This window comes from Poecilia reticulata, chromosome 2 (genome assembly GCF_904066995.2).
Source record: "Poecilia reticulata chromosome 2, P_reticulata-male-v2, whole genome shotgun sequence".
In the NCBI taxonomy this organism is placed as follows: domain Eukaryota; kingdom Metazoa; phylum Chordata; class Actinopteri; order Cyprinodontiformes; family Poeciliidae; genus Poecilia; species Poecilia reticulata.
The window spans coordinates 24,979,484-24,995,188 of record NC_088831.1 but is presented as its reverse complement, the minus strand read 5'-3'; the positions used below and the strand labels follow the sequence as shown (position 1 = coordinate 24,995,188).

Sequence of the window (15,705 nt, the reverse complement as noted above, 5' to 3'; positions counted from 1 at the left end):
TGTTATTCTGTATATTTATTGATAATAAGACCACTGATGGTGACTTAGTCAGTAGTAGACAGCACGGTGCGGTTCTTCTTGGGCCTCTAGTGACCCCTAGTGTAAGCTGGATGGTATTACAGTTTAGTATTTACAGAACAAAAGTTCAGAGAAGAGAGCGCAGGAAAACATACATCCACAAATCAAATTTACAGATTTTTATAAGGAAACGCCACAATTAAATACTGACCAAAGAAACAAAAGAAAAAAAAAAATCACAGCTGGAGCCACAATGTCTACTAAATGCTCGCACACACACTCACACACGCACACACACACACACACACACACAGACAGACAGACATAAAAAGAGAGATCGAAAACATCTGGGTGAAGCTGTAAACGAAATACTAACAAACCATAATAAGTTTAGAGCTAAAGTGTGCATTATTTCTCAACTAAACATCAGCCACAATTTTTTTTTTTTTGTTTTTTGTTTTTCTCAGTGCAAGTTTCTTACAAACTATCAAACAAATACTGACTCAGAGAGCTCGATGTGGATTGAAAAACCGTGACACGACAGTTATACTGATTAGCATATTAGATTGTGAAACAACACGTCATATAAATTACATTTCCCATACATATCTACAGATGAGGACGATGATGATGATGATGATGGCAGCAGCAGGTCGATGAATTACACAGAACAACCGTAAGTCGTCGATGTTCTCCGCTTGCAGACAGACTGCTGAATATTTCACCAGAAGAAAAGGATCTAACATCCCGATCGCTCGAAGAGGAAAATTGTCGACAACGGCTAAAATGTAAACACTACAAAAGCTTAGCAGAAAACTTTACTAAAAATTGCAAAACTATACTCTCAGATCAACAAGCAGCATCCTACGATCTAAATCTCTTCCCACGTCCTACCGACCACACGACAGAGTCCTAACACAAACTACGTACGTTCAGATCCAAACAGTGATTCTCAGATGTTGTTCTTTTTATCTGACAGTGTCCTAACTAGGTGCCTGCGCAAGGCGACAATGGTAACGAAAACAAAAGTATGGCTAAGTCACAAAATGCATTCAGAGTCTGAAGAGACCTGGTCACAACTTTATCCAAAACTGCAAGAATTTAGCATGCCTGATTTTAATGCCAGGTGCAAGTTGTCATATTTAACAAGGTGAGTTTGGATCAAGCCAGGATGATGAAAATAGCCAGAAAGAAGTTTTTCCCTTCTGTTTCTTTAAATCATAGGAACAGTGGGACAAGTTTTAATATTGTAACTTTCATGATACCACTAAATAAAGATTCCCCAGATTATGTCTGGTGTCGACATTAGGTTTGATGGGCTCTTCAAACTCTGATTAATTCATTTCCACATGTAAAACTGGCTAAATAGCTTCAATATTAGTTCCTTTTTACCCATCTTTTGCCTAAAAATGCATTTTCTTGTTTCACAGTGAGAATTAAAAAGTACTTTGTTAACTTATTTGGCTTTCTAAATTTCATATACTATGGGCAAAAAAATATTTCTCATTATCGTGGTTAAAAATACTCTACAGCAGTTTCCCCTTTCGCCTCCTTTAGCAACATAACCTCTCCTCCTTAGTGCACATAATCAAGTAACTAAAGACTACGACCCCTACGGGAATACACAGTGATGAGCAACAACAAATGGAAAACTAAACCTACCAATGGAAGGGTTACTTTCAGGTTTTTTTTAAAAGTAATGCCCTTCTGACGCTGTCCGCTCTGCTTCCCCTGCCGCACCGATCAGAGAACAAAAAACAACAACAAAAAAAAAAAACGCCAATGAGCAACTTTTATGTCAAGCGTCGATGTGGTGCGTGGTACAGAAAGCTTTGATGCAACTGCAGCGAGTCGAGGAATGGTGCTTTACAATAAGTTACATAAAGATATTACACTGAGATCACAGGCAGAGAGACGGACGGAGGCAGCTTCCGATGCAGGTGCGTGATGGGAGTTTTGGGAATTTGTTCCAGTCCTGCGACAAGACGCTTTGTCTCTTCTTCTCTCCATCTCCTTGATAAGATAAATAACATTTTAGTGTTGGAGTAGTTTGTTTTTCTTTTTTTTTTTTGGAGATGCGCTTTGAGTTTAATAACTGTGTCTCACCTGCCACGGTCACATCAACTAGACCATCTCATATTGATTGGCTGTGATGATCCTGGACAGACAGCAGGCCAGCAACATGCCAATCAGCTGAAAACAAACAAAAAAAAACACACACACAAAGTGAGCTTTGATGAACTGTTGCAAATCGTAATGAACCAATTATTTGTTTTGCATTTTTCTCAACCTGCGAGAAGGCGATCCCGAACGTCACCCCAGCAATGATGGCCATGTTGGTTTCCATGAACGAAGTGACCAACTCAAAGCAGCCCTGAAACAAAGGGGGCATGTTAGTCTGCACAGGAAACAGGGACAAGTTATATGCGCAAAGTAAAGGCAAGACGGGTATATGGGAGAGTATCTGAGGCAGCTGTTAGTGTATGGAGAAGCCAGGAGGTTTTAAGAGATTCATTTTATTTTTGGAAAAGCATCAAAAAAAAAAAGGTGAACAATCAGAACCTACCTGGTGGTAGACCTTGCTTGGCGCTACGGTTGCATTGCGGAGATCGTCTGGGTTGCAATCAGAGGAGTTAAAGCAGCAGCTGGCAGGGATACCGTTGGAGGGGTAAAACACGCTGCCAAACCAGTTGGTGTAGTTATAAACTCCACAGCAACGCAGCTGCAAACCCAAAAAACAAACCAAAAAAAAAAAAAACCTTATTCCTCTTAGTCATATACGGGCAAAAATTCAACAATAAAAAAACACTAGTACTGACAACTTTTAACAGTTTTCTGGGACTATGGTGCTGTTGTTCATGGAAATGCACCTTCCTCCGGTCTTCCTCTATCGTAAATATGATTTCACAACAAACACAAACAGGTTGTTAAAAACCTTTAGTAAGTCTCCGGCTAATAAATAAAACATCCCCTTTAACAGGACAACATGTACGTCTCTGCCAAAACTGCAATCTGCTTGCTACATGGTAGAATTAACTAAATAATTGGAAGGTGATGTGTACTACTTTAACTTGAACATGCTGTCAAGCAATACAGAGAGCCATACTTACTGTGTGCACCATTACCATGACAACGAGAATAATTTGTATACACTATGGTGACTTAGAGAGGACCAAATTCCAAGGACCAAGAATCTTCTAAGGGTAAGTCTAAGATCTGATTCATGTGGCTGAAGCACGACTTGAGTCCAAGACCTTGAGTTCAAGTTGTCCTTATAGCGTAATTCCACGTAATTTGACTCGAAATTGCAAAGTCTCCATTTCAGCTCCTTTATTAAGATTTTGTAAACGTTTTTGAGTGTACTGCAGGCTGGTCTACTATATCTCATATACCTGTGTGATTAAGAGGCAGGCTGTAAAGCACTTCATCAAAGGTAACCAACCTTTTAAAGTGCAAACAGTATAATTTTCCGAGTCTGTGACTCAGCTTTATATTAACACTCACACTCTTCTGCAAGTAGTCAACAGCACGGCTCGCCTCGTCCTTGGCATTGTAGTTCAGGACTGCATCGGTGTAAGTCCTGCGAAAGGTTCCCTTGATCTGCAAAAACACGGACACACACTTAGTCCGGCACGTCGACACAGACTTGCAGAACTGCAAAAGCTGCAGCGAAGTGACTCTGACCTCGTGACGAAACACAAATCCAGAGATCCCCGCCACGAGCTCCGCAAGGAAGACCAGTGAGAGAAACATGGCGTACTACACGAAGAGGAATGAAAGCGGGAGATTTGCATTGATAACATGAAAACCTTGAGGTGAATATCATTTGTCTTTCGATGCTTACTCTCACATAACCACAGTTAAGCGAACAGGGTACCCAGAAGGACCTACTGAACAACTCATATCCTCACTCAGGATACAGGTCGTGTGACCTGAGGTTCATTCATCAGCACTTCTCACTCTTACTGCAGAGCAACACCTGCAGGATCTTACCAGCTTCAGCATCCATGGGCTTCCTCTGCAGGTGGCGAAGCATCCAAACAGGCCGAAAACGATGATGACGGTCCCGGTGCCGATGAGGACGTACGGGGCGTTGGTCGAGTTGTCAGCGATCAGGGAGATGTACGGGCCCAGCATCAACTTCCCCCAGACTCCCACTGCCAGCAGGATGGCTCCCGTTATCTAAACGAATGAAACAGACATGGCACAAGGAGCCGAGTGAGAGCAGGGAAGGAGAGGCCTTATTCTTTACACTTATTTCAACGGTTGTGTTTCTGAGGCATGCAGAGGGGGAGAGAGTAAGAAATGGGGATCAAGGTGGAACAAAAATGAGAGCAATTATAGTAGGAGGAGGAGCCGGAAGATAGCAGACAGGAAGAAAAAAAAAAAGAAAATCATCAGGAGCACGAGGTGCCAATCACCTGCTCCGTGAATATGCCTACATTCACGCACGAGAACATCAAATCAAAGGAGCTCTTTGATCCGAGGCGAGACGCTTCCTCCTGTTGCGCCTCTTTTAGCATTTCAAATGAATGCGGCGGATAAAAGAGCGCGTTGTTCGAGGCAGATGAAGCAGCGTGTGTCTCAGCTGGGTTTGTCTCGCTGGCGCTGGAAACAGAGCGGGGCGGTGAGCGGCTGCGGATGATCCGACTCCGGCGAGGGATGCCTCATCCTGCTAACCATTGTCTGCTAGAGACGAGGCTGCTCAGCATCCAGCTGCCAGACCTTCTGATTACAAAGGGAACGCTCGGCGCTAATGTTCTCTGCTCCTTTAAAACTGATGTGCGCGCGACATTCCCCTCCCTACTTTTAACGGCCCCTTCCTCTAAACTGTGCTGTTCTGAGACAAAAGGGGATAGAATTATTTTTATTTAACGCGTCGGAGCTTCTCGCGTTTATTTTTGTCTGTAACTTCGGCAGGGTTTCTTCAAAATTAGCCATTTTAGATTCTATTGGGAAGAGCAAATATGGAAGAGGCTACTTTTGTCAGATGAGGCTAAATCTTTCTGGTTTACATTCAAAAAAGCTAATAAAAAAAATAACATAAAAAAATACACTTTATGTTTCTTTTTGGTTTACACCAAAAAGAAACGGTAATCACAATAAAACAAATAAATTCAGGAGGGAAACATGTTGGAGGTTGCAAAGCATTCCTGGATAAACATCATCTAACATACATCTAAGCGAGACCGTTTGATTTAAAGCATATTTCCGTATTTGAATGGCCTACTCAAAGTTCAGGCCTAAATCCAACTGAGAATCTGCAGCTGGATCTGCAAGCATATGTCAACAGATGAGTGTTTGAGCATTTATTGACACATTGCAAAAGAGGCTACCAACTGTCTCTACTGCCTGCATCTTTAATGAAGGGCCTTAGTAACGTGTTGCGATACAATGTGGGCACTCATAAATTTGCATAAATTTGAGACCAGGTATAGAAGAAAGAGTCATAATTATGTATAGAAATGACCAGTCTGGGTGATGATTAACCCAATGCCGCTTTGGTATTTTAAAAAGCCTTGCATTACATGATCGACTTTACTTGTTTTCAGTTCAAAAGCTTGAAGATATTCAGTCATTTGTTAGTATTGCTGTACCACTATCAGTTGTTTCACCTTTCAGTCTTAACACTGCGTGTGTGTGTGTGTGTGTGTGTGTGTGTGTGTGTGTGTGTGTGTGTGTGTGTGTGTGTGCGTGTGCGTGCGTGTGTGTGTGTGTGCGTGTGTGTGTTGATATTATTCACATAAAGGAATATTTTTTAAAGTAAGCAAAACTGGTGAAAATGAGCGTTATTGACAACTTGTGGGCAGTAAGATGCAGAGGTGAGGAAGCCCACACAGGATGCCGTCACACACAGTCGAGGTTTTTTATTTCTGTTCACAAACCGAAGGTTGGATCTTCATCAGATTTTCAGGGTAGGATGATACTACTGCGACAAAAATGAACATATTCTCATCCGTACAAGTGGTATGAATAATTTTAGAGAGAGAGCGCCTGTGTATTTACTTTGTATATCTGTTGTTTCTTATATTTTGGTGCATAATTCCTAAACTAGGAATAAAAAAAACAACAACTAGCAAATGAGAGGATGGAAGAATGTGTTGACAGGACAACTATTTGTGATAAAGTCATGCGCAAAGTTCGTCACTAACCATGTGGGCCATGTTTGCTACCCTAGATGTAGGGGGACCAAACCTACCCAGTTTTAACGTTTTTGCCTATATTTTAAACATTTAAATGTACACAACAGTACAGCACTTTCCCCTCTAGGAAATGTGGGATGACTTTCTTCAGTTGAGAAAGGGAAACTGGTCAAAGTTGACGGAAAGATGGGCAGAGTAACCCAGAGAATACGACTGGAGACTGGAGTGAAGGTTCACCTTCCAGCAGGTCAACAACCTCAAAATATGCAACCAGAGTTACAACGGAACGGTTTATCAAAGACTAATTGCATATAAAAGTTGGCCAAATAAAAGTACTGTTTTAAAATGTTAGTTAAAATGTTTTCAAGTGAGGTTCTTAGAAGTTGTGGGCAACACTTTCCTCACTTCTGGTAGAAAAATGTATCACTGAGTTTACAAAAAACTTAAATAAATCCTCTGATTGGTGGATTCCAAACAGCCTGCCAGACATTTTACTTTAGTCATTTAAGACACATACAAACAAACAAAAAAATTCTATATTGATACAGTTTCCATGTGTTAGCTTCCACCACTCGTAAGAATGTACCTCTTCCGTCAACACGTTTGTGTTGCTATGGCAACTTTCTACAAAAGATGACGAAACCTCATTTCAACATAATCCAAAACAGCCAATCAAATCCAATTTTTGCATTAAAATTGCAAAAAAAAAAACACAACAAAAACAAAATATAAGTTGGAACCCAACAAAAATAAAATAATTCATGTGCCACGCTTTCAAGATGAAGGCATCTTCATGCAAAGTGCGTCTTACAACACTTCCCACCATTAAATAATTTTTCTGCTTCTGATCTTTTAAAAAAAAAAAATTGTTGATAAAATTCCAGGTTTCAAACCAGCTCCTTCAGTCTTTGAAGTTTTGCTTACATAAATATTAACGGGTGAAGACCATTGACACACGATATTAAAATCAACGAGCTGTAAAGTCTACATTTGTAGACTTTACCATCGTGAATGAGTTGGAGTTATTTTTCAAAAACTTCAGTTGTTAGATGTGGAAAGCGTAAAGAGCAGTAGTCCAAATGACTCACAGCTGTAAGTGCAGTGAAAGGTGGGTCTAGAAATGCTTTTTTTCTCCTTTTAGTTTATTTAGCTTTAATATTTTGTTGACTGTGAAAATTTTTTTTAAAATCCTTCATAAAATAGCATGCTTTCATGTTATGTTTTCTGTGCCAATGAATGTAAACATTTTTATTCCAATCCAACAATTAAAAGACAGGAGCTTATTATTATGGGCTGAAGTCAACCAACATCTAATAAAAGACAAACAAAACATCTAAAGCCCTTTTAAGTAAAGCCTTCCTCTCCATTTAGTCGATGCCCTGATAAAAACTAAAGGGCTTAAGGCTGATGATTTTATTTGCCAGTAATATTACTATTAGTATTTCTATTAACAGTGATTGAGCTGGCCAGCACAGGGAGCTATGTCAGTGAGTATTACCTTTGATTATCATAATCTCTCTAATCATGTTGTACATGATCCTGTCCTCCAAACAGCTGCTGCTTCGCACAAACAAACAATTTGGTGTCGTTGCTGGAGTGCAGCTCTCCATGCCGCCGAGGGGCTGAAGTCTGGGGAGGATTATTGAAGCTGCACGTCTGAGGCTGAATTCCAAACACCCTGAGACGCTCCTTCTTTCGTCCTCCCTCTTTTGAGCCCCCACAGCCCCTCGTCGCCTCTCGGCCCCCGTCTCGCATGTTTTGTTTGAAATTCAACGCCGACCACCGTGGTTACAGCGCTGAGTTTAAAACAGGTCACCCTCCCCTCCCTTCCCCCTTCCCCTCCTCTCCTCCCTTCGCTTCCCTTTCAATTCGCCTCCCACTCGGCCTAATAAAGAAACAGAAGGTGCGATAACAAAATATGCTCACGAAGGACGAGGAGCCGACTGCAACACCTGCTCCGCGTTACTGCGTCTCCTGTCCCCTGGCGTGTATTTAAAGAATGGTGCCACTTCCCCACAAGCTCACGACAAAGCTACGAGACAGTGAAACCTACAGGCCCAAGACTTGGACACCTCTCTTGTTTCGGAACCAGCTTTTCAGCCCTCAAAATGGGGGGGTGAGGGGGGTTGTGCCAAGCTGTGAGATTCTCCTCCACCCTGGCTGCCTGAAACCCGACGCTCTTATGGTAGAGTGCGCTCGTGGACCACCGACTAAATATAAAAAGTCCTCGTCTGTGACTGAGGCTCTGCTCAGCTCCGTCTCTCAGCTCTGCAGGACTTAAACCTGACGGCTGAAATCAGCTTTCCTATAACATTTAGCTTTAATGAGATCCAGGAAAAGGTATTCAATCATGTTAGTCGGGGTTTACAGAGAGCGTGGGAAGCATAATAATGAGCTCTTAAAACAATTATTGATGGGTAAATCACTTCCAGATTAATTAAATGACCTTATTCCTGGAAATGAGTCAGAGGAGCCTGTGTCAGAAGAGTTGCACCAAAACCAACGAAACTTTGCGATTACCCCGATAACTCCTCTTGTTTACCTTGCAGTTTGTTGCCTGGTTGCAATTCAATTCAAATTTAGATGTACTTTATTGATCCCAAAGGTTAAATAAATAGATTAAAAGAGGATTATACTATTTTAATTTTGTATTCAAATGTTATATTAACATCAGTCTGAAGAATGAATTCTTGACATTTCCAATGAAAATGATAAACCATTCGAGGAGCTTCATCTGTATTTCCCAGGAGTAAAATTTATTCAGAATGAACACTTCAATTGTTTTGCAAGAAATGTAACTTCAGTGATTCTCAGTTCTAGTTATAATCAGTACAATTTGTAATCAATATAACAGTGTCAACTACAGACTGCAGCGGCAGGCAAGTTATTCTCTTTTCACTTGGCTCAGACACAGAGAAAAAACAAATCAGCTGAAGTCACGTCAAACTTTAGTCAAACTGAACGAGATTCACTGACTGAAAGTGATTTTCAGACTTCTATGGTGGCCTTGTGTTAACAGAGGATGGATATGAAGTGAAAACCATTACATTATAATGCACATCAACAGCCACTGCAGTACCTCAGTGGTCTGGCTGTTTACTTGCTGCCGCAAGTGTCAATACAACTGTATCGATTATAAGACTGCAATAAAGTTAGCATATTTTTTTATCTACTGTCACAATTGGAAGGGGGGGTTCACAGTGGAGTAAATGATAACACTGTTGCCTTTCATCAACAACTGGTATGTTAACGTCTTGGGTTTCAAGACAACTTCCCTAGTGATTAACTACAATCTGGCTGAATTTATAAAAAAAAACAACTAAATATGTTACATCTGACTTGTCTTGAATGATGAATGCAGCTTTGCATAATAACAAAACCCTGTTAATGATTTGTAGTATAAAACCTTTATAAAAAAATACTCCAGATGTACCGACTCAATATGCTGGAAAAATAAAAGACGCCCCATAGTGCTGTACTGGTTTGCATTATACTGCAGGGTGTGTCTTATGTTTTGCTTCCTCTGCTGTAGAACAGCAAGATAGCCAGACAGTGCAGATAAATCTGTAGTACACACTCTAAAGAAAGCCCACTTTCTTCTCTTTTATCTCAGACTTGTCACCATGCTACTTGTAACAATACAGCCTTAGAAATCCTAATGTAATTTTTTGTTTTTGTTTGGTCTTGGTTTCATTCTTTTTTCTTTTTTTTTGTGGTAAATTCTCTGGGTTTTATTTTAAGCTGATGTAAACTGGACGGGTTTGATACGTAAACCATGCAACCTAACTCAATTATTACAGTAACAGTAACAATAAATACCAAGAGTTTAACCTCTAGATGTTCATTTTTGAAAAAATAAATAAATAAATAAATAAATAAAAATAAACTGTCTGTGCCTTATGTAAAGCGATAGCCCATCGCTATATTTTGATAAAGCGTCATCATCCTCATGCGGTGCTCACTTCCTGTTTTAAAGAGGTGCAAATTATTCACAGATTTCAATGGTTCTGATATGATAACATTTGTCCTTGTAAAACCACCTAAATGACAGCAATGAAATACATATCATATTTTTGCATAAGCTGAAGGATATATTGTCTTGAGTTTGCCCCGAGGTTTCCTTCCAGTGGGGCAAAACCTCAAAAGACAGCAGCCATCCTCATCAGACACCAAAACAACAGCTGACTCCTTTTGATGTGACGGAGCAGCAACTCTAATTTAAGCTCCACCAGATGACAGATTTGTGGTAGACTGGAGACAAATGATCAGATTTTTTTTTGTCCATCGTTACCCATAATTCCCAGTCGGGAAAATACACAACCAGCCTGGATGGGACAGAACAGCTGCAGGTGGTTTTGTTTCAAACCTTTTTTTTTTTCCTTCTTCTTCTTTTTTTCACCTTATTTGTAACTATACGACCATAAACTCAAAACTACAGGGGCTACAGCCCAAACTATAACCCAACTTTTTAAATTACTTTATCAAACCTAGCAAAACGCATAGTGATAAAAGAGATAAGCAAAAAACAAAACACACATGGCAGAGAGATGATAAATAGAGATGCATTTTTCTAATTATAAAAAGAAAGCTCAGCATCGTCTTAAATTAAGAAGTTTCATCAAATTCTAAAGTAAAACTGGTTATTTCACCAGTGATTCAGCTAGGATTTAATTTTCAAAGAATCAACATCTTCTTGTAAGTGGAAACTCAACACAGTCAGCTGGTGTGTTAAGTTATACCTTTGCTTTAGTTGGTTTGATAAACCCTGAAGTCTGGGATGCAGGTGCAGTTAAGTGTCTAATTCGCTTTTTTTTCAGTTGTGAAACAAGAAAAAAAAAAAACCGGCAAAAACCTGTTTGTTAGTTCAAACTCCAAGTGTTTGCAAAATCTGTGAAGACTGGGAAAGTTGTGTACCCAGATTGAGTTTCTGTTTTTTTGGGCTCGTCTCTTTCTCGTTCACACACCGACACTGAGGTGATGCTAGGATATTAACAGCACAATATTCACGCAGGTTTCACTTTTAATTCCACGTCATCCGCAACTTATTTGTTCACAAAGGACTATAGACTACAAAGGACTACTGCCATTGTTGATTGTATATAATTATAGCATATTAATGTTTATTATGATGCTGTATTTGTTTATAAATCTCAACCTATATTTTTCCTAAAGCAACCCAAGCATTAAAATGCATTTGAGGTATACGCAGCGTCATATTTTGGTAGATGTTAGGATAAAATGGTAGCTTTTAGCTTTGCAATCAATATATATTCAATGATGGTAGTGTAAGCAGAGATTTCCTGTGGGGATAATCCCACTCAAAGTGAAAGTGGGTTATATTGGTGTTACATTCCAGCACTGAGGCTGGGTAAATAAAGCGGCCCTTTAAGAATGTATTGGAGCAACACTAAAATGCACAGTATCCTACAGAAAACAGGCCAGTCTCCTATGCAGCGCCTTCAATGCTGCTCTTTAATCTTTTTTTCCCTCCCTCCACCTCGCTCACATCGACCATGATGCTACAGTGTGAGATAAAACGCGCTGACGCCCAGCTGCCAATAAATGAGCAACCTTAGACCCCCGGTTACATAAGGAGTTACTGCAGGCGATTCCAAACGCTAAAAACAGAGTCGCGGCGTTATTAGTCTCAGTCCGTGATTTTTTTTTTCTTTTTCTTTTTCTTTTTTGGGGGGTTTGGTGGTTTAGTCAACAGCACGGATCCATCGCTGATGCTGGCACCGAGCGGCCTTTCATCACGCACAACAAAAAACACGCACAGCAGCAGCGGCGGAGGCGGGGCGGCAAGATTTGTTCTCTGTTAGGAAAGGTGAGGGAGTAAAAAAATATATATAGAGAGAGAGAGAAAGAAAGAGAGAGGCTACATACCCAAAACACGAAGGAGTAGACGATAAGGAGCGTTTTAAGGCAGGTGATGACCGGTTTGGTCTCCATTGTGGTGCTGTGTCGGATCGAGCCGCTGTGGCGATAATAACAGGAGCGGAAAAAAACAGAAACGTCTCCGCGGCTGGTCGCGCTGCGCTGCGTCCTTCGCGGATGCGGCCGCACGGCGTCACTGTCCGCCCGCAGGTTGCGCTGTTAGTTGCTATGCAGCAACAAACAGCTCTTCCCTCCCCCTCCCCCCTTTCGTCGCCGTGGAGACAAATGTGGTCCCTATTGTGGAAGCATGGAGTTTGTTGAGCGGCGGAGGAACATATAGATCCTCTACTTCATTGAAAACACCCCCACATGCGCACTAGGGGGTTTTGTAGGTTACATAAAAAACAAAACCAGCGCGAAATATATTCAAATATTTTTATATATTTTGTTTCGTCACATTTTCCATAAATACAATAATCGTATTCAAACCAATCAGTTTACACACCGTCACTTAAATCTGTGTTTAACCTGAAACAGTAAAAAAAAAAAGGTGAAGTCACCTTATAGGTGCAATTAAAGAGATACAGGTAGCAGTCATAAAGACAATGCTTTTATAACATGTAATTATGCATTGTGTTTTAACTGCGAACTTGTTTTGTCAAATGAATGTTAATTTCAAATCATTTTATTTCCCTTTAAACTACAAGACATGAAACAGCCAAATCGAGAGTCCACCACCCTTGAACTTTTACATATTTTGTCCCCTTACAATAACAAAATCCCATTAGTTTATTGGTATTTTAAGTGACCAACGAAGTAGTGCATTTCTGTGAAGCTAAGTGGAGAGAAATTGATGCATACTTTGATCCATGTTTTTATGAATGAAAATGGAAAGTGTGTGCTGTGTGTTAGTGTTCAGTCCCCTTCGCACCAATACCCAAAATAAGATTCAGTGAAAAAAAATCTCTTTAGAAGTGATCTAAGTAGTAATTAGAGTCCAAACTGTGTGCGATGTTATCCCAGTTTAAATATTGCTGTTCTATAAAAGCTTCTTTGGTTCATTGCCATGAACACACCGTGTGCTTTGTGACTTACGGTAGCGATAGCATCATGCTGTGGGGATGTTATTCTTCAGCAGACAGGGAAGCTGTCAGAGTTAATGTGAAGATGGAACGTATGTTTTTATACCGAATGACTGAATATAGAAAAGCAGATATGAACAAAGAGATATGAAAGACAACATAAAAGCAGAATATTTGCTATCTTAGAATGCAGCAATAAAAAATCACAAAACTTCAGGAGAGCAGCTGAAGATAGAGTTCAGTGTTCTTGATGGAATCAGCTAAAACATGTTGAATAATCATATTTCAGAATGAAAAAAAAACAGAGTTCAAGGAAAGGTGTAGCCATCCATCCATTTTCTGCCGCTTATCCGGGGTCAGGTCGCGGGGGCAGCAGCTTCAGAAGGGAGGCCCAGACTTCCCTCTACCCAGTCACGTCTTCCAGCTCCTCCGGGGGAATCCCAAGGCATTCCCAGGCCAGCCGAGAGACATAGTCCCTCCAGCATGTCCTGGGTCTTCCCCGAGGCCTCCTCCCTGTGGAACATGCCTGGAACACCTCACCAGGGAGGCGTCCAGGAGGCATCCTTACCAGATGCCCAAGCCACCTCAACTGGCTCCTCTCGACGTGGAGGAGCAGCGGCTCTACTCTGAGTCCCTCCCGGATGACCGAGCTTCTCACCCTATCTCTAAGGGAGAGCCCAGCCACCCTGCGGAGGAAACCCATTTCGGCCGCTTGTATCCGTGATCTCGTTCTTTCGGTCATGACCCAAAGCTCATGACCATAGATGAGGGTGGGAACGTATATCGACCGGTAAATCGAGAGCTTCGCTTTTTGACTCAGCTCTCTTTTCACCACGACGGACCGGTACAGCGCCCGCTTCACGGGAGACACTGCCCCAATCTGCCTGTCGATCTCCTGCTCCCTTCTTCCCTCATTCGTGAACAAGATCCCCAGATACTTAAACTCCTCCACTTGAGGCAGGACGACCCCCCCGACCCGGAGAAGGCACTCTACCCTTTTCCGGCACAAGACCATGGCCTCAGATTTGGAGGCACTGAGCCTCATCCCGGCCGCTTCATACTCGGCCGCGAACAGCTCCAGTGAGAGCTGCAGATCACGATCTGATGAAGCCAACAGGACCACATCATCTGCAAAAAGCAGAGATGCGATCCTAAGGCCACCAAAACGGATCCCCTCAACACCTCAGCTCGCCTAGAAATTCTGTCCATGAAAGTAATGAACAGAATCTGTGACAAAGGGCAGCCTTGGCGGAGCCCGACTTACTGCCGGCAATGCGGACCAGACTCTGACACTGGTCATACAGGGACCTGACAGCCCGTATCAAAGGGCCCGGTACCCCATACGCCCGGAGAACTCCCCACAATGCCCCCCTGGGGGCACGGTCGAACGCCTTCTCTAAGTCCACAAAACACATGTAGACTGGTTGGGCGAACTCCCATGCACCCTCCAGGACCCTGCTGAGGGTGTAGAGCTGGTCCAGTGTTCCACGACCAGAATGAAAACCACACTGCTCTTCCTGAATCCGAGGTGTAGCATGAACGCATAATTGGTACAATCAAAGTTTGCATTAATGTTGAACTTAATTGATCAGGTTTTCATTCCACACGTTGCCATTCCAGTGCGACAAACATTGCAAACATTAAAACAAAATGTACCAGACTTCTATATCTGTCACTGCTCCGTGTAAACAGAGGGGAAGAGGTTAAATATTCAGTCGCGTATCAGGCTACAACACAGCATGGCTGTGTAATAAAAGAGTCTGAGTGATCAAGTGGCTTGCATGGCTCCCAGACCAGGTCAGTCTCCGTTACATTATTCATTTGTCTCATATGACTTATGGAAGTCATTCTCTAAGCCAAAGTTTATGATACATGCATTCCTATTAACAACTGAGCTGCTGCCTGTTCAACAACTGTGATGTGTATGAAAATCTAAAAACATACTTGTTGACTTTAAGCAACCAATACCCAAAATTAAATACCGCAGTCAATGTTATAGTACCATGAAAACCTATCCTATTTCTATTTTAAGGCGAGGCAAGTTTATTTGTAAAACACAGTTTAAGCTGGTGATGGTCAGGACTCCTGGCTTCACTGTTTTGGATGAACTGCTTGTCCAGAGACCCGTGGAGACACATTCAGAATGACATACCCTACTAAAAATAAACTAGGTCTATTTTTTGGGATCATATAAATGTCATTTTCAGGAATGAAGCCTTGCGGTACACCACAGGTGAACTGAAGCAGGCAAGGTTTGAGGTCAAAACTAATTTTTCTTTTTATTTAAAAAAACAAAAACAAAAAAAAACAACAAGTAAGCAAACACATTTGTATGCTCTACATATATTTGTTTGTCCAAATTTAATCTAAAACTGAAGACAAATAAAAAAAAAGCTCAACAAAATAATCACAACAAAGCAAACACATATCACTAAAACGCAAGAGTTCAGTCAGTAGTCAACACACGGAAGTTTTAAGAAAATATATTTAAAGTGCTGAATATATATATATATATAATTATATACACAGTTCTTTAAGACAACAATCTTTATGAATGAAGTAAGACTTCATACAAATACAACAGA

At 41.2% G+C, this 15,705-nt stretch overlaps 1 protein-coding gene across 1 annotated transcript; it reads right to left on the bottom strand.

Moving 5' to 3' along the window:
- tspan7 (tetraspanin 7) lies at positions 1–12,224 on the bottom strand. The gene is made up of 8 exons (XM_008433824.3): positions 12,048–12,224; positions 4,012–4,200; positions 3,703–3,777; positions 3,523–3,618; positions 2,585–2,740; positions 2,309–2,392; positions 2,125–2,211; positions 1–2,031 (listed from the first exon to the last, which is right to left on the bottom strand). Exons 1-7 carry the CDS (start codon positions 12,111–12,113, stop codon positions 2,143–2,145), a joined length of 735 nt encoding a protein of 244 aa, XP_008432046.1. The 5' UTR covers positions 12,114–12,224; the 3' UTR covers positions 1–2,031; positions 2,125–2,142.
- Between the last annotated feature and the right edge of the window lie 3,481 nt (positions 12,225–15,705).

What these genes read in the sequence shown, in the direction of transcription:
- tspan7 (XM_008433824.3), bottom strand. Translation starts at nt 12,113, where the DNA reads ATGGAGACCAAACCGGTCATCACCTGCCTTAAAACGCTCCTTATCGTC. An exon ending in GCCCATGGATGCTGAAGCTG is followed by an intron (nt 3,778 to 4,011) that starts GTAAGATCCTGC and finishes CTCTTCGTGTAG; the next exon opens with TACGCCATGTTTCTCTCACT. An exon ending in GATTTGTGTTTCGTCACGAG is followed by an intron (nt 3,619 to 3,702) that starts GTCAGAGTCACT and finishes GTGTTTTTGCAG; the next exon opens with ATCAAGGGAACCTTTCGCAG.